This window comes from Nannospalax galili, unplaced genomic scaffold (genome assembly GCF_000622305.1).
Source record: "Nannospalax galili isolate Female #2095 unplaced genomic scaffold, S.galili_v1.0 scaffold229, whole genome shotgun sequence".
Lineage (NCBI taxonomy): Eukaryota > Metazoa > Chordata > Mammalia > Rodentia > Spalacidae > Nannospalax > Nannospalax galili.
The window spans coordinates 4413759-4433539 of NW_008360328.1; the positions used below are offsets into that span (position 1 = coordinate 4413759).

The 19781-nt window shown below is 41.5% G+C and overlaps 1 protein-coding gene across 2 annotated transcripts in view; it reads left to right on the plus strand.

The window, feature by feature from the left end:
* The first annotated feature begins 495 nt into the window (after positions 1-495).
* Crtam (cytotoxic and regulatory T cell molecule) overlaps positions 496-19781 on the plus strand; it is a 39587-nt gene continuing 20301 nt past the window's right edge. For both annotated transcript variants that reach the window (XM_008826026.1, XM_008826025.1), the window contains exons 1-4: positions 496-541; positions 10305-10451; positions 14899-15051; positions 18173-18316. In XM_008826026.1, coding sequence (XP_008824248.1) covers positions 496-541; positions 10305-10451; positions 14899-15051; positions 18173-18316 — 490 coding nt within the window. The remainder of the gene's footprint in view (positions 542-10304; positions 10452-14898; positions 15052-18172; positions 18317-19781) is intronic.

Genomic DNA, 19781 nt, shown 5'->3' on the forward strand with positions numbered 1-19781 from the left:
AGATGGAAGGATGGATAAGTGAATAAATGTGGACGAATGAATGAATATGCCCCCTAGTAACCATTACAAATTTGTTGTCCAAGGTAGAAGTATAAAACATTCATGAAGCTTGGGCAAAAATTACCTAGTTATAATTACCTAATAAAGAAGAAAATAAAGATGGCTTCACTAGACAGGGACATTTTACTCTTTCCCACCATTTCTCTTCCCCTGAAGTCTCATAGGTAGCTGACTTACCAGCACTACCCACTTGTGGTGGAGTAATTTTTGTCATCTACACATCATTCGCACCTCTCCAAAATGGATATGACACTTGTGGTCCCCAAAATGTTCCACCGAGAGGTATTTGGGGGCAGCTAACTAGCAGGGGACTCTCAGAGCAGGTGGAGGAGTTGACACGTGTGAGGTCACAGAGCCATTGCCTCCTCCCTTCAAAAACCTGCATTTACTTCAGAATCTACAGGAAGCTGTCGGAGTCCCTTCAGCACAGCCGACATGTGGTGGGGAGTGCTCAGCTTGCTGTTTTGGTTCCCCTTACAAGGTAAGGACCTTCGCTGAATGTTCTTCTTACTTGGCTGAATTACTATTTTTGCAGCTCTGTCAGTCAACGGTGTTCACGGAGGACCTACTGTAGAAGACAACTCAGGTCTCCTTGTTAACTTTTTTCAAGCCACATTCAAATCACACATCCAAAGAAAGTTGTTGTGTTTATACAATCCCTTGTTCAGTTGCTAAAGGGGATGGGCAGGAATAGTACCGTGTGCATCTGTGGTCTGTTATGGTAAACTATAACAAGCTTACTAGTTTGTCTTTGTAAAGTTTGTCAGTTGAAAGGGTGTCAGTTGGGGATTTTAAAACTTCTTTGTTGCATATGTCTTCATCCAATAATCCGATTTCTCTGAAACTCAGTTTCTGCATCTTAAAATAAACATGCTGACAAATGTTTGATCTGTCAAATTCTTTGTTATGAGAATAAAATTTTAAATGTAAAAGGTCTTTGAAAATGGTGAAGTACTATACAGCTCTCACTGAGTGCAGAGAGAAGAAGGGACCTAATGAAAACTAATCTTATAAAAATCGGTTAAAATTTCCCATTTGATTATAATATGGTTTTTGAAGCCTAATTCTGCTGTAGCATTATGTAAATTAAAGAAAGGTACAGTTAGTTTTTTAAGCTCAGATCAAATTATTTCTACCCAAGAGTGGGGTCAAGGATGAGGGCACAGTTCCCAGTGTCCCCAGGTCTCTGATGGCACCTTGTCAGGTATGTGTGAGGGAGACCACTCACAGAACCTCCACTTCCCGTGCTCGTTTGCTTCCAAACACAGACACTGTAGTTCTGTTTTATGAAATGCACCTATCCATCTAATTTGCACTCATTATAGAACAGCAGCTGAAGGACACGGTTTTGAAAAACTGAATTTCCTATTTTACATAACTGTTCAATTCCCTGATCTCTATACTCCAATTAGTGCCTTCCTTTCTGTTCCATGTACCCTTAGGCACTTAACAAAGATTCAGTTTTGGTAATGAGTGACATTAGTTTCTTCAGTAAGTGGCTTAAAGAACAGCTAATACATTCTGAAAGAGCATTTAGACAGCCCGAATTAGTACGCTTTCAGTTATTCCAAGGTTTAAAGCCTCTAACTGACCTTAAGTTTTTCAGGCTTCAAATTTTTCCCAGTGGGGGGAAAATACATCAGAGAAATAATTTTTTAAGTAAAAAAACAACAACAAAAAAGAATCTTGCCTTAAGATAAACATAGCTGCGGTGATGATGATGCAGCTCGTGATGGTGCCTTGGTTTGTAAAGAAAGCCAGCATTATTGTCTTCATTCATTGAACACAGGACATATAGTGTAGAAGGATGTGTAAGAAGAAGGGGGGGTGTGCAGCTTTATTATTGCCACCTAGGTATAAATGCTAGTTATGCTGGGGTTAAACTTCCTTCTCATTCTGAATTTCTGCATATATACATATGTATTTATGTATATACACACAGGTGCATATACGCCTATAGATAGAGATATATATATTTTTTTGCTGTGGTAATTAATAAACCATCTCCATCCAAAAAGAAAAAAAAAGATAAACATAGCTGGGTATGCTAGCCCATGCCTATAATGTCAGTATTTGGGAAAATGAGGCAGGAGGATCACCATGAGTTCAAGATCAGCCTGGGCTGCAAAAGGGACTCTAGGCTAGGCAATGCTACATAGCAAGAACCTGTTTCAAAAAAAACAAGCAGGGGTCTGGAGAGATGGTTTAGCGGTTAAGAACACTGTTCTTGCAGAAGACCTGAGTTTGAATCCTGGCACCCACATGGCAGCTAACAACTGTCTGTAACTCCAGTTCCAGGGGATCCAACAGCCTCTTCTGTCCTCTGTGGGTATTGCATGACACGGATGCACTTGCCTACATGCAGGCAATACACGCATACACATAAAATAAAAATAAAAAAATTAAAAAAAACAAGCAAAGAAACAAAAGATAAACTTAAGGCAAATCTACTGGGATATGTTAGTCAAATATGATTTATATGAAGAGAGAAAATATTTATTGTGTTATGCACAGCCCTGGGCAAATTATGCATTTAAACCTAGCAAAAACACCAAGGTAGATACTGATAGCTCCAATTTGTACATAAGACACTAAGGTTAGAGGACTACCAGTCAATAGCCTGCCAGAGTTTTCATAGCCAGCAAAACAGAAAACATCAACCTATGAAGACTATAAATGTTTTTATCTAAGGAAATTTTAAATTTAAATTTATTTATTTATTTATTTGTATTTTATATGTATGAATGTTTTGCCTGCATGTTATGTAAGTGTACCACATGCATGCAATACCTGCAAAGGTCAGAAGAGGGCGTTGGATTTCCTGGCACTGGAGTTACCAACAATTGTTAGCCACCATGTGGGTGCTGGGGACTGAACCCAGGTCCTCTGCAAGACCAGTGAGTACTCATAACTGCTGATCCATCTCTCCAGCCCCTCATGAAATTCTTAATTTTTAAAAATTTATTTATTTTTATGTGTATGTTTTACCCGCATGTATGTAAGTGCACAGAAGTCATGCAGTGTCCATGGAAGTCAGAATAGGGCATCAGATTCCCTGAAACTGGAATTATCAACAGTTTCTGGTGATCGTGTGGGTGTTGGGAACCAAACTCAGGTCCTCTCCAAGAGAAGTCAGTGCTCTTAACCACTCAACCATCTCTCCCTCGTGAATTTTTTAATGTGTGTGCGTGCATGTGCATTGAGTTAAGATAGATACTACATACTTTAAAAAAAAAGATTTATCTTATTATTTTTAAATTTTGTACATGTGTCTCTGTGTGAGTATGTGCATGTGCGTGCCTGTGCTCACAGGACAGAGGTGTTGGATTCCCTGTAGTTACAGGTAGTTGTGAGCCACCTGATATGTGTGCTGGGAATTGAACTAGGGTCCTCTGCAAGAGTAGCATGTGCTCTTAACTGCTGAGCCATTTCTCCAACCTTGAAAATGCATTCTTAATGTGAATCAAAAGTTTGAAAACTACTGACTTTTACATTTTAAAAGACACTATACTGAAAATTCCCAGTTTGAAAAATTCACCCACACAGTGGATATCCAAGCTCAGTGGCATTTGAACAACCATTGTGCACTCTGACCTGAACCTACTCAGGCCCCTCAGAGTCCCAAATGGGGAAGGAGCTGGCCATGCTGCCTTCTTGTCAACAAAAAGATAGCAAACCATCCTCTTTGACACAGCTGTAAATTGTCAGCCTATTTTAGCAAATAATGGTATGGGCAAGAAGCCAAAATTTTGCAGACAAAAGAATCCCATAATCTCAAACCCTGCCCTCTTTTCTACTCCAGGCTGCTCCTGGAATAGATAATCTCTAGGATGGATAAAACAAAAGGACTAAGTCGGTTTCAAAATCCATTCCTTTTACATTGTGGACGACGATAAAAAGGTCAAACCCATCACATTTTCAACCCGCTTTTCTAGGGACGGGAAACAAAGGAACCTTACAAACAATAATCCCTTTCTTTCGCTATTGAGTCAGCCTCTTTATGGCTATCTGGGAAATGATTTGATTTTGACAAGTCTAATTTTTTTCTGTATCTCTAGTTTTCTCTTCTGATTCTATCTAAACATAATGAAAATCCTTTTGTAATAATCTGTACTTAATTCTGCTGTGTACGAATCACATTTCTGCCTAATGCTGCTGACAACTATGGAAACGGTTCTGATTTGAGAATTCACTCATTGCATGTTTGGGGCTTAATTTACTTCAAGTCTTTGTTATTTGATATATAGCAAAATAGCACTCTATCTTTGAAGCAAAATTAGCACTCTATCTGAAGATTTACATTTATTCAATTTTGCCCATTAATTCAACTAATATCTAAAAACCTACTTCGTGCTAGTCTCTGAGAATTAAAGTGAAAGGATGATGCATTCTCTGCATCCTTGGGAGTTTGGAATCTGTTATCAGAGATGCACCTGTAACCAAATAAGTATAAAGGAAAGCGCTAAGTGCTGTAACCAAAGTGGATTCAAAGACTTCGGGCCTGCTTGGAAATGTGTGTGTTTGTTCTTCTTTTTATGTATATGGCGTGCATGTAATGTATGCACATGCATGTGGAGGCCCAAGTTTGATATCGGGAATCTTCTTTGATCACTCCCCATTTATGCTCTTTGAGGCAGGGTCTCTCAGTCAAGCCCAGAGCTCACCAATATAGCTAGTCTCACTAGCCAGCTTACTCCAGGAATCCCTGTCCCTGCCTTCTGAGTCTGCAAGCTGCCACACCCACCCAGCATTTACATGTGTTCTAGGGATCCAGACACACATTGTCTTGCTTGCATTGCATGTGCTGTAACCACTGCACCATCTTTCCAGCCCCCTGCTAGGAAATTTTGACAGAAGCTGCATCATGTGAGTTGAGTCTTCATGAAGAGAGTCTTGGAGGAGATACAGAAGACATTGTAGGCCAAGAGAACAGCAAAGACAAAGGCAAAGAGTCTTTGCAGCTAGGGTCTTCCAGGAGCCACCAGTGTCACTTTACATGGCAGATCTGGAAGGAATTCTTAGCAGATGATATAGGAGGAGAACATGGGATAAAGTCGTCAGGAATTTTGTTTGGACTGATTCTTACAGACAATGCCATCCATACGAAATATTTTAATGAAGGATGAGGCATGATGTTCTTAAAATGTCATTCCAAAAGCTGATGGGGATGATGAATCAGGGGAAGGAAAACTAGAAGGAAATTATTATTACAGTGGTCCAGGCAAGAAATGATGGAAGCCTCAACTAAGCAGCAGTAGCCGGGAAAGAGGTCTGGATGGATTAAAGCAGTGTTTGGGAGAGACGGGAGGCTACAGTGCCTGTCAAATGTCTGGGATACAGAGGCTGGTAATGAAATCAACTAATGTAAGAAAATACTGGAGTTAAGCCTGTGACACATCTATATTCAGTATGGGAGGGGGCAGGAGAGACATGGGACAGGAGAGAGCTGAAATTCCAATTGGACATGTTGAGTTTAGGGCCTATCACATAGACTTGTTCTGCTTTCATTTTAAATTTATTGCATGCAGTATTGGGACATTAAGTCCATACAAAGAAAGAATATTTTATTCTTTTTTTTTCAGTCTCTGTGGTGATCTATACAAAGGTGAAGATCCCACAGACCAACTCCTGTTAAGCTTGGGAAAAAGTGAGAGCTCTTTAGGAAAGCCTTGACTTCACCTGTGTGTACTTCAACAGGTGAGAATGACTGCTGCTCATCCTTTGCTTACAAGTCGGTCACATGAAGCCATCCACCATTAGCTTGTTCATTTTTATGTGAGTGCTGTGTGTGTGGTTATGGGCATACATACACTTGTGTGTGCTATATGCACATGTGAAGCCAGAGGAGGACATTGGGTGCCTTCCTCTATCGCGCTCCCCTTTATTCCCTTGAGGCAGAGTCTCTCACTAAACCTGAAGCTCACTGTTTCTGCTAGACTGGCTGGCCAGCAAGCGCCAGAAATCTGTCTCCAACCCCCCACCAATGCTGGGATACATGCTGGGGTACAAGCATGTGCATACCTGCCTAGCTCATTTTTTATGTGGGGTGCTCTCAGAGCAAGTGCCCTACCCACTGAGCCATCTTCCCAGCCCAGGACCATTACTTTACTGATTTGAGGGAAGAGATGATGATGAAGATCCCAGGTACTATTTCTATATACATAGAATATATAATATAATCATGTATAGTATAATGCTGTTCTGCTTTACCACAGACTACATAGACAATGGTGGTCTCATAAGACTGCAGTGTTGTTTAAGTGCTCTTTAAGCTTTATCATCCAAGTCTGTGTTGGGTACAAAGTACACTCTATGAAAAGGAAAAGAAGGGGCCGGCAAGATGGTTCAGCGGGTTAAGGCACTTGCTGCCAAGACTTATAACCTAAGTTTGATCCTGAGGACCCACATGGTGGAAGGAGAGAACTGACTCCTGAAAGTAGTTCCCTAACCACATATGTGCACTGGAGTATGCACACCTACACACATACACAACTCAGATGCACTAAATTAATTAATTTTTTAAAAAAGAAAGAGATAAAAATGTTAGCACCCTAAGTTCAGTCCTCGGTACCGAAAAATAAGTACACATCATGATGTCTGCACAATGATGAAGTTTCCTAACAGTGTTATGACTACTAAGTCAGTCACAAACTGGCTCTCATAGAAGCCTCCTAACACATGGTCATTGATGGCTTCGTGCATCCAGTCATTGCGACAACCAAGCCCAGAAGCCAACAATCACTCGGTCAACATGACCTACAAGTAGGAAGTGTTCACCCCACAGATGCGATGCCGAATGGAGCCACATGGGAAGGATCTGCAAATAAGAACTGTGCAGCCGTGATAGGGAGAACTAGGAAGGAAGTGCATGGCATGCAGGCCACGGGAAAAGTCAAGGGTGAGTGAGGATTCTGTCAACACAGCTTTAGCGTCTATGAGGGAGGAAGTGGTAAGACAAAAAAAATATAACCTCATTGCTCTGACAAGAAGGTGAAAGTTTGAATCCAAACTTAAGTGAAAGAAAAGTGAACGGCAACTGAACTTCCAGTTCAGTGTCTACTGGCAGCGAAAGGGCCATGGACAACTCCGACTCAGTGGCTTTCCCTCAAGGCTTGGGCACAGCGTCTTCCCCTCACACACTGTAGCGGATTTAGGCACACTAAATAATATTTTAAGTAGCACAGTTGAAGCAAAGCTGGGTGGGCTTGTGGCTTCTCTCTCACACACTGTAGCGGATTTAGGCACACTAAATATTTTAAGTAGCACAGTTGAAGCAAAGCTGGGTGGGCTTGTGGCTTCTCACTGGACTACTTTTCCTTTCTACAACGATTTCCTGCTTGTTGCAAAATCAAACACAGAACCTACATAAGACTACAAGCTAAGCGGACCTGTCAAGCCCAAAGCAAGCCTTGCAGGAAGGAGGAAACAGCCAAGGCTCTGCACCTCAGCTGTAGCCCTCCGCGTGTGCGACTATAGCATCAACAGGTGTGGTCTGCAGGATTGGCAGCCAGACACTAACCTCTCAGCAGCAAGGGCAGCTGCTACTAATCTTAGGGTGTACTCTACTTTAGCCTGTGCCAAAAAGCCAAAGGATAGCTCATCTCAATCTTAAGATGTTGTAAGAATCAACTGACTCTATTTAACTCATGAGAATATTCCCAATGAGGGAACATGAACAGAATTCTGGCTACAGGTCTCAATGTTTATTTTTGGAAAATACAAGTGTTGCAGTTAGTTAGTTAGTTAGTTAGTTAGTTGTCAGCTAGTGATTGAAGCCAAGTCCTCTGGAATGCTAACTCCATGTTCTGCCCCCAAGCTGTATTTCCAGCCCCACAAATGTGTGTGTGTGCGTGTGTGTGCCTGTGTGTCTGTGTGTCTGTGTGGAGTATGTGGAGGCCAGGGTGAACATGACTGTATCCCTTCAATCACTCCTCACCTTATTTTTTGATAGGGTCTCTCACTGAACCCAGAGCTCATCAATTCCCTAGACTGACTGGCCAGTGAGTCCTAGGGTTCCTCCTGTCTCCACCTCCCTGGCACTGGGAATACAAGCCAGTACCACTGCACCTGTTGTGTTTTTTCTTAAGTAGTTTCTAGGGCCCAACCTTCTCATTCTCACACTTGTATGGCAAATACTTTACCAACCAAGCTGTCACTCCAGTCCCACAAATCTTTTTATATTATCTCACTGTTTATTACCATGTTGACTGATTTTATAGGTGTTTGCCCATTAGAACTAAAGCAATCAATTTCCCATGAAAGTTTATATGAATACCATACAAAAATTCAGGGTTATTATTGCTGTAGCCCAGATCCAATTAGTGACCTGGGGTGGAATACACACAAAAAAGACATCATCAATTATTTCCCAAAACTCTCCAAAGCACTTTTCCTAATACTTTGAATATATCATAAGGATGCTGGGCTTAGTGCTTATACCTGTAATCTCAGTATCTAGAAGGCCAAAATAGGAAGACCAAAAGTTTACTGCCAGCCTAAGCTACATGGTAAGCTCAAGGCAGCCTAGGCTACCTGAGACATATCTCAAAAACACAAAAATAGAGCCGGGTATGGTGGTGCACACCTTTGATCCCAGTAAAGCAGAGGCAGGTAGACCTCTGTGAGTTTGAGGCCAGCCTGGTCTATATAGCAAGTTCCAGGACAGCTGGGGCTACAGAGAGATCCTGTCTCAAAAAGACCAAGAAAAAACCGCACAAAAATAATGTTTTTTCACAATATCTGTATCACAAGGAAATAAACTTCCTTCCTTCCTTCTGTTCTTTGTTTTTTAGGTTCAAGATAACTCTAAAACATAGTATTTGTTATCCACAATCTATAGTTCTATGGTATTCTGTGTATGAATATTGCGTACACCTTCCTCAGTAAGAATTTTATCATCCTGAGGAAAAACAACTTAGTTTTAAATTTGGAGAAATAATGAATGATGATCAATGTGCCAATTTAGCAGGAAAAGCAAGTTTGTTTTTCCTTTCATTGCTTTCTGGGGGGATAAATTTGTAGCTGCTTAGAAGCAATTGTTTAGCATTCTCTGGGGGTTGTGATTCAGGGGAATTAGACTCACATTAACTGGAGAAAGTACTGTTATGGAATATTAGGTTGGAGGCACACTCCTTATGCGGTAGCGGTTTTCTGGGGTGAAGTTATATGTATTTCCTGTGACCAACGGCTCTACAACACATGAGAATATCACGTACGTGTGTGTGTGTGTGTGTGTGAGAGAGAGAGAGAGAGAGTGTGTGAGAGAGAGAGAGAGAGAGAGAGAGAGAGAGAGAGAGAGAGAATTCATTCAACCCAGGGTCTCTCCAAAGCTAGGCAAGCATTCTACGATTCTCAATACCTGTAACTGCAACCTCCTTTTCATAGAAGCCTAGATGCACACACTTTAACACCTGAACATGCAAATCACACATTTTATAAACTAAGACCATAAACACTATTTTCTGGGGTTTCATCATTCTGATAAGTTGGTGATGAGTTGCAGATTTGTGAATTTTGAGATCCGCACCCTCAGTATAGATTTTAGCCTTGTGACTTCTGTGATCTTGAGCCTGGATTCCCTACTCTATCTGTAAAGTGAGCAAAATTAGTCTTTTGGGGGGGATAGGGAGATGGCTCAGTGATAAAGGCGCTTGGTGCCAAGCATGACTTGAGTTCGATCTCAGGACCCACATGGAGGAAAAATAGAACTGACTCTCTCAAGTTGTCCTCTCCTCTCCACATATGCATCAAGGCAGAGAGAGAGAGAGAGAGAGAGAGAGAGAGAGAGAGAGAGAGACTCTCTCACGTTGTCCTCTCCCCTCCACATATGCATCAAGAGAGAGAGAGAGAGAGAGAGAGAGAGAGAGAGAGAGAGAGAGAGAGAGAGAGAGAGAGAGAATAAAACAAAGTAAGCACAAAGAAGAGAATTCTTTCTCTGAGAGCTAAACTGAGGCACCTCGGCTGGTACAGTTCCTGGTGTGGCAGGGAGTGCCCCTCAGCAGTCATTCAGCCATTCTTTCTTCCTATTCAAACCATTCGGCTTCATCCAGACCTGTTCATGAAGTGCTTTCACTGCTCCCACACATGCCTACTGCTCACTCTCTCCTCAGGTGTTTTTTTGGTATTTGCTTCTATTTCAATGCTTACAGGGACTCTGTTACACAAAGGACTGACTGAAGGAGGTCGTACTGAGACTGAACCCCTTCCCAGCCTCACCCTGACCTTCCCTGTTCTCTTCTCCACAGCGGCTTTTCTCACAAACCACATGGAAACCGTCATGGTGGAGGAAGGCCAGAAGCTCACCCTAAATTGTATCACGTCTGTGACGAAGAACGCCTCCTTGCAGTGGCTGGCTCCCTCAGGGTTCACCATTTTCTTTAATGAGCATCCTGGTAAGTGAAAAAAAAAAAAAAAAAAAAAAAAAAAAAAAAAAAAAAAAAAAAAAAAATTTTGAAAAGAAAGGAAAGTGCACCAGACCTCAACCCAAGGAGTTTCCCAGCCAGGGGTCTGCATGAGTCACCCAAAGGGTGGGCTCAGTCCACCTACTGTTATATGTGAATCATGTCTCCGAAGCCTGTTATTTGACACATGCTGCTGTTTAGGGGGCAGGAAATCTGAAATGGAAACCCCATCAGAAAGGTTGTTAAAGGGGGCTCAAACAACAAAGCCCTTTTCCATGTCCACACCTCGCCCCCACATCACTTTTTGACACTCAGTGACCAGGAAACACCCACAGTAAAGCAATAGGTGGGTGGCAGGGTGCATTGGAGGCCCAATGCCCTGGGTGGGCAGCATCACCTCACATCTAGAAACAGCTGCTTTGTTTAGCTTCTGTGCAGTGCAAAGTCATGTTGCTGAGCACCCTCCAAGACAGTCTTCCCCTGTCAGACTTAACATCATATCAAGATTTCTAAACAACAGAATTGGCAGGAAGCATCACTTTGGGGAGGAGAATGGTAATTCCTCTCACTACAACACACATGAGATAAGTACTCCATACTTGAAATGGAAGGGAACTCTCAAAACTCATGCATCTCTTTCACCTTGGATAAGGTTTTACTAAAGTCTCCCTTCATAATAACATTATTTAATATCTCTAATATCCCTAATCAACAAGTTTCATTCACATTCACAGAGTTTATAAAAAACAAGAAATGTTTTGTACATACTATTAAACATGGATGAATTAAAGTAGCTAGATCAATTATTTTAAGCTTAGTCAATGATTAATAGTAAATCCCAAAAGAATAAGTAGATGCAAGTAGTAAAAGTTGTAGAGAAATAAACTTTGAGTAGAATTAGTTCTGGTTGCTTGGTGTGGTGGTACACACCTTTGATCCCTTAGCCCAGCTTTCAGGTTTTCCACCTCATCATCTTGCTCTCTGGTTGGCATCTGACAATGTCTGGAGATACTGGACTTGCTACAAATAGGGAATGAGGGTAATGCTCCTGGCATCTACAGAGAGAGGCCAAGGGAGCTGCTAAAAACCCTACATTGTACAGCGAAGCCCCACAACAAAGAATATCAGCTTCAATGTCAAAATCAGGTGAAAACCCCAGGGTTCTAGTTCACATGATTTAAGGTTCCAGTAGAAAACCATCATTCCCAAGGAGACACATTCCGTTGGGTGACTATTCAAGGTTTAACTGTGTTCCACTTGTTCATATTATAAACCTTTAACAGATCAAAAGGCAAGTAAGCAAAAACACTCTTTCCAGAGTCTCTGATTTGCTAGCGGATCTTTGACTGCCCCTCAGGTCAATATGCACAGTATAAGCAAGAGGGGGACTCTTTGGAGCTTGCTTTTTTGCTATTGGATAAAAATCCTGGAAGGATTAAGTCTCAATCCATGGAAACCTTTGCATTATAATGAACATTTTAATTTTTGTTTTGTTCTTGTTTTTTATTTATTTTTATTTTGTGTGAATGAGTGTTTTGTCTACATGTATGTAAGGGCACCTGTGTGTGCAATGTCCACGGAGGCTAGAAGAGGGCATCAGATCACCTAGAACTGGAGTTACCAATTGTTGTTAGCCAACATGTGAGTTCTGGTAACTGAACCCAGGTCCTCTACAAGAGCAGCTAGTGCTCTTAACTGCTGATCCATCTCTCCAGCCCCAACATTTTAATTTTTTAAAGATTTATTTTCTTTTACCACTTTTGTCTATGTAAGGATAAGTCAAAGGTCCTGCTCGACCACGGCTGGCTTCACCTGGAAGCATGGAGAATATGCTTCCTCTGTGTTGACCCTCCTCTTTGTAGACTGGACACTGGTTCAGGTCCATCGGGTGGGGTCTCCATGGCCTCCTTGATCAAGAGGACAGGTGACTCACCACAGTTACAGGACATTTTGGGAGATGCTCATAGTCCCCTGGAACTCCTCCCAAGCCCATGTGACCCCTGAGGAACAGATCCTCAAACGACCTTAAAAGTAAAAATAAATTGGTTTATCTGGGCCAATTGTAGCATATTAAACATCCAAAAGGAAAGTATAACCAAAGATTAATGTGGTCAATATAATTTTTTAAGAGTCCATATGTATAGCTAAAGGCTACATAACAAGAAACAATTCCAGACAGGAGATACCTTCCTTTGAGTTGTTGGCCAGGGTGGCCCAAGAGACTCCCAGATAGTGACCCAGCATAGAACTGGGAAAATGAACAGCAGACCCCAATCTTATCTAAAAGAATATTGACAACTGATTGCTGCTAGATGAGAAAGCTGATCTTCCTAAAACAAGGCTCGCTAGATAGGCTGACTAGATTCAGTGGCTGGATAAGCACTGGGGAGCGGCTGGGGGCACTGACAACACAGTAGGCAGTAACAGTGATGGCAGAGTATTTGGGCTCCCATGGGGGATGGGGGCTATGGGAGGGTGCCATTTGGGAAGTGGGTATATAGATGAATAAGATGGTTTGGGATGTTCTGTATGATATACACACAAAAAAATCAACAAATAAAAAAATGAGTTATATTTGAGGAGGAAGCATAAAAATTTACTTCATGTTAATTAGTAGAGGTGATAAACATTACCATTGAAATCTACCTGATGACTTTATATCCATACTCAGGTGCCAAGGATCCGAGTGTGACCAGTTGTGACTAGTAATAACCAGATACATAGAGACTAGAGACACGTGCGAACATATAAGTGTTAGTAGCATTAAAAATGAGTCTTTCTGTAGAAAACAGTATATTTTAAAATGAAATGGAGATTGTTTTTAAAGGTTAAAAACTCATTCAATTTTATATCTTACAGGGTTTATACTGAGTTCAATTTTGTATAACTGTATTAAATCAATTGTGAACCTAAAAATTTACAACCAATTTTGAAAGAGATGTATCTTTTCTCTGGAAATTGTCATTGAATATGTTAAAGCTGTAATGAAATACTTCTCCTAATCATGTGGTTATTAAATTTAAAAAAGATTTACTTTCTAATATTTATTTATTTTTATTTCATGTGTATGAATGTTTTGCCTTGCATGTAAGTGCACCCATATCATGCAGTGCCCACAGAGGTCAGAAGAGGGCATTGGATCCCTGGAGTTATGGAGCATTGCTGGAAAAGCAATCATATGGGTGCTGGAAAGTAAAACTGGGTCCTCTGCAAGAGAAGCAGGTGCTCTCAACTGCTGAGCCATCTCTCCAGCGCCAAGATTTATTTTTATTTTTTATATAACTCATTTTTTAATTTATTGATTTTGTGTGTGTGTTTCATACAGAACATCCCAAACAATCTTATTCATCTATATACCCACTTGCCAAAGGGCACCCTCCCATAGCCTCCCCACTTCACTGGAGCCCATATGCTCTGTCATCCCTGTTACTGTCCACTGTGTTGTCAGTGCCCCTAGCCGTTCCCCAGTGCTTATCCAGCCACTGAATCTAGTCAGCCTATCTAGAGTTCCTTGTTTTAGGAAGATCAGCTCTTCCTCATCTAGCAGCAATCAGTTGTCAATAATCCTTTAGATAAGATTTGGATCTGCTGATCCTTTTCCCAGTTCTATGCTGGGTTACTGTCTGGGAGTCTCTTGGGCCATCCTGGCCAACAACTCAAAGGAAGGTATCTCCTGTCTGGCATTGTTATTGTTATGTAGCCTTTACACATGTATGTAGCCTTTAGCTATACACATGGACTCTTTTTTAAATATTTTATTTATTTTTATTTTACGTGTATGAGTGTGTTGCCTGCATGTAGGTAAGTGTACCCAAGCCCATATTTTTATTATTTTTAATTGTATGTATGTATGGGGAGGGGTATGTGTACGTGAATGTGAAACACTAAGGAGGCTGGAGGCATCAGATCCCCTCTGGAACTGGAGTCACAGGCAGTTGTGAGCCACTTGATGTGGGTGCTGGGAATCGAGCTCAGGTCCTCTGTAAGAACAGTATACACTCTTCACCACTGAGCCATTTTTCCAGACCCCTATAATAAGCACTTTTTTAATTAAAAATTAAAGGCACTTAGCTGGTACCTCTGTCTTCCATTTCTGACATTCATTGTGACAAAATGTTGTCAAATGCATAAGATTTCCCAGTGGTAACTCAGAGTGGAGCGTCGTTCATTAAAACAACAACTAAAATCCTCCTGTAGCTTGACTCTGCCTCCAGCACAGCAATTTTCATTTCCTACAAGCATGAGCAAAGTCATTTCTTTGCTGCACAGATCCCACTGCCCAAATAGTTCATTTCCTAAACTAACTCCAAGAGGCACGCCCTGGTAACACTAGAATTTAAGAAGCAGCTTGACTGAAAATCAGGTTATCCTTATGAATGAGCAATCCATATCTGTCTGATACCTTTCCTCCTAACTGTTCTATTTCCATCTTGTACAGCCTTAAAAAACTCCAAATACCAGCTTCTCCATCGCTCAGCCACACAGCTCTCCATCACCGTGCCCAATGTCACCCTGCAAGATGAAGGCGTGTACAAGTGTTTACATTACAGTAATTCTGTGAGCACAAAACAAGTGAGAGTCATTGTGCTAGGTACGTCCCCGGCAAGGCAGCTCCGAATGGGCATGGTACAGTTATGAGCACAACATGCTATCTTTATTTATTTTATTTTTTTAGGACATATTATTATTTTTAACTATAGGTGTATATGTGTCTGTGAGGGGGTAGGGGGTGGGGGGTGCCTGTGGAGGCCAGAAGAGGATGCTGGATCCTCTGCACCTGGAGCTTTATGAGCCATTGACCTTGGATGCTGGAAACTGAACTCAGGTCTTCTGGAAGAGCAGTAAAAGCTCTTAACTGCTGAGCCAGCCTTTTTTTTTTTTTCCCCTTTTTTTACAGTTTTGTTTGTCTTTTCTAAGGATGGGACATGTGCCTTGGCACTCTTGTGAAGGTCGGAGGACAACTTGCAGGAATCAGTTCTCTCCTTTAACCGTGTGAATCCTGGGGATTGAACTCAGGTTGTTAGACCTGGTGACATGCACCTTTATCCACTGAGCCATCTCTCCACTCTCTACAGTCTTTAAAATTTGCAATGTACTTTTTGTTTTTCAGTTTCCTGACAAAAGGTCTTCCTGTAGGCCCAGCTGGCCTGGGACTTGTCATGTAGGCCAGACTGGCCTTGATCTTACAGAGATCCACCTGTCTTTGCCGCCCTAGTGCTTGTATTAACGGTGTGTACCACCACACCCAACCAATGCACTATTTTTAAAATCTTTATGTGTATGAGTGCTTTGTCTGCACATGTGTAAGCACACCCATACATGCAATGTTTGTAGAGGCCAGAAGGTGTTAGAGCCTCTGGAACTAGAGTTACAGATGGTTGTTATCCTCCATGTGGGTGCTGGGAACTGAACTCAGGTCCTCTGCAAGAGCATCCAGTGCTCATAACCATCTCTCCAGCCCCAAAGCACTATTCTTTTTTTAGATTTATTTTATTTTAAATTATGTGTATATGACTGTGTCTGTATGTGGGTATGTGCACATGAGTGAAGTTACCCATAGAGGCCAGAAGGGGGCATTAGATCACCTGGAACTGGAGTTCCAGGTGGTTGTGAGCTACCCAATGTGGGTGCTGGGAACCAAATTTGGGTCCTATGCAGGATCAGTTTTCACTCTTAATCCATCTTTCCAGCCCTACAATATACCATTTTCAAGCTTGACAATTTAGTTTAGAGAATGTTGCCTGTAACAAGGTACTTCCGGGGTCACCTCTGCCATCTTTTATTGAAAGAAAACCAAAAAGAGCTTTTTGAGTTGGCAAACTCTAGATTCAAATGTGAACTTGTGAATTTGCCTGGGGCATCAACTAAATTTTCTTTTCGGGAAACTAAACAGAAATACAATTAATATTTGATAGACTATGACTATGTGCCAGGTGCTGTGTGAGGCTCTAGGGAATCAAAGAGGTATTTGGCATGACCTCTGCCCAAATTCTTTAGAATTTGTCCACCATTTTGCAAGGAAAAACATGTATGAAAATAAAACAGAACCTTGTGACAGCATACCCTAAGACAGGATGAACTCAGGCATAGCTACATAGAATTTTGGGCTTGCATCTGCTGCAAAACAATCCTTACCTCCTTGGAGGGAAACTGGAGTTATGGACAGGAAGTGACAGCTTCACATTCTTCTGGGACTTACTCGTTCTATAAGCAATCCATCAGTTGGTTCTGCCCTGTGTCTTACCAACTTTTGTTTGTTTGCTTGCTTGCCTTTTGATGGCAAAGTAGATCAATTAAACATTGTCTTTCACTGATCTCTCAGTGCCATAATCCTACATCACATCAATTAATTCCTCAGACTTCTTTGTTGACGTTATTGTATGGTGCCTGTTGAAAGTAAAGGCATGGCAGAAAGTATCTGGGAAGGAGTGGACTCCGGGCTCTGAGAACATGTGTGGCTCAGCCCATCAGGCCATCTCTTGTGCCATCCCAGCTTTTGTGTGTCCTTCTGAGCTGTCATTTATGTGTCCTCTGCATTCCTCTATCACAACACTCATCACAGGAACTTTTTTGGTTTTCTTTGGATGGTGTTAAGAACTGACCCCAGGGCCCTGAGCATGCTAGGCACATGCTGCACCACTGAGCCAGACCCTCAGTCCCAGCACATGATCTCTGAACTGACAGCGTAGGACCCAAGCCTACAGCTAGATTGTTAATGCCTCATCTTTTCCATCTTTGTGTTGCCAACAAGTAACACATCTAGTGTGTGCCTGGAGCCTCTCCGTGCCTGGATGACACGTGGATGAGTTCAATACATGCGGAAGAGTGCAGGCTGAATGAAAGTAAAAGAATAGGGAAGAGGAGGAAGTAGGCCTCGCTACATAGTATTTCCAAGACAGAAGTACAGAACAAAAATATCAACTGGTCCTTTGTAACAGAAGGTGCTTTCGATGTTAGGCAGAAGCAACTCACTTTGCCCCTTACTTGTGTAGACTCAATGAACTTTAGAGCTAAAAAGTCAGCTCGTTAGCCAGATCTTTCATGTCATAGCTGATATATCAAGATGTTGGAGGACTTATCTAAGTCTCTACAAATAACTGGTGACAAGGATAGGACTAGAAGTCTCTCTCTTAAGCAGTGTTCTGGCAGAGTCCTATATCACATTCAGATACCTGTTATAATGCTGTCTCTTTGGGAACTTTTAGGGACTAATTGGATACATGGTAACTAACATTCTGACCTCAGCCAACTTAGTTTTTTGCAAGTATAACATGATAGGATTCTGGGAAAAGTTAAGTGAGAACTATCACCATGAATTTGACCAAGAATTGTCCTATAGCAATCCTTGGAGCTTCATAGGTAGTGTGCTTTGCAAAAATATGCAGCAGTTGAGTTTGGATGCCCAGTACTCACATAAAAGCCTGGCACCGGCATCTATAACCCCAGTGTTTTGGAAGGGACAGGTATATTCCTGCAGCTGGTTGGTCAGCCAGCTTGGCTGAATTGGTAAGCTCCAGGTTCAGTTTGAGACCTGTCTCAAAAAATAAGGTGGAGAGTGACTTAGGAAGACACCCGCCATTGACTTTCGGCCTCTACATGTACACATATCTGAACACACAAACACAGGCACAGGCACACACACACACACACACACACACACACACACACTGAAGATCAACCAATTAAGCACAGAAAAATTGACTTTCTTCTAGCAACTCCTTTCAAGCCAACTGTGGACGCTGTGGTTATCAGAAAGCAGAATGGAGAAAAACATGTTATCCTGAAATGTTCCACCGAGAGAAGCAAGCCCCCTCCACAGATAACCTGGCTGCTAGGGAATGCTGTGGAGCTCTATGGTAAGTGGGGAGAGGTTTCTTTGTTTCCTTCCTGCTTAAATTTTCAAGAGGTTTTTAAATGTTCTGGCGCCCTCTGGTGACAAGAAGTGCCAAAGACCCTATTCAATAACATCAATTCTGCTCCAGAGAAATCAGCTTTTTGACAGTCAGTACTATGGCTAATGTTAATCACGAAAGTTTTTCGGAAACAAAGTAGAAATATGAAGTAATATATTTGTACTATATTCTTAAATTTGATAAAATTCCCTAAAATAAGCGGTGTAACATAACTTTCACCTCTGAGCATAAACTTCACAGTCACAAAATTGAAAAGATACTTAACGTAATACATGTACATATGCTCTTCAACTTACTATGTGGCTGTGTCCCAAGAAACCCACAATAAGTTGAAAATGTCTTCATAAAAAGTGCACGTAATACCCCTAACCTACCAAACATTAGAAAAAAAAACTTAATCTACCTTAAACATTATCGTATCGCTGAGCAAAAATCACCTAATGCAAAGCCTATTTCACAATAAACTTCTCAGCACCTCATGTAATTTATTGAGTTCTGTACTGAATGTATTTAAACAGAATGGTTGCCTGTGTGTACATTCGCTTACCTGTGAGTATGCATGGGTGAGCTTTCCCACATCCCAAGGTTAAGTCATATCGAGCCATGGTTAGTCAGATGCTGTCCATAATCAAACATATAAGGCCTTCCTTATATAATGTGGTACTGTGTCACACCCACAAAGACAGATTAAAAATGTTATGAGAGCTAGGCGTGGTGGTTCACACATGTAATCCCAGCACGGGAGGCTGAGGCAAGAGGACTGTGTGTTTGAGGCCAGCCTGAGCTGCATGGTGAGTTCCAGGCCAGTCTGAACTGCATAATGAATCTGGTCTCAAAATTTTTATTAGATATTGTGAAAATATAAAAATTAAACTTGGAACATTTGTTTGAAGGGATAACTCATTGCGTTGTTTAGGAATTACTTACATATCATCTACTGACACTAACAGGCTTTGCTTTTGCTAGCTGTATAATCATATGTCCTTAAGAGCTGCAAGGATCCTGCACCGTTGAGAAAACAGAAGGCTGAATGGAGTTCTAGGGGAGAAGACTTAAGATTCAGATCTGATTTCCAGTCCGGCAGAGTTCTACTCCCGTAGAAATCTCCATTATTCATGTAGCTTACATAAGCTCTTGAGTTTTTGTGTTTTGTAACATCAAGCTGTCCATCTTATATAACCACTACCTATTTTGAATTTTCTTCCAGTAGCAAAGGGTTGGTAGAAAGTTCCAATCTCCTTTCCCATCGCCTGCCTCCTCCTCTACCATTGTCTTTGTGGACAAACTCAACACACACAAGGCAGCTGACAGAGATTAGACTGAGGTGCCCTGAAGTCAAACACTGGTTTCTAGTAGGAGCAAACCCATCCAACAGTGTTGCATAATCATAATCTTTTCTGTCTCTTTA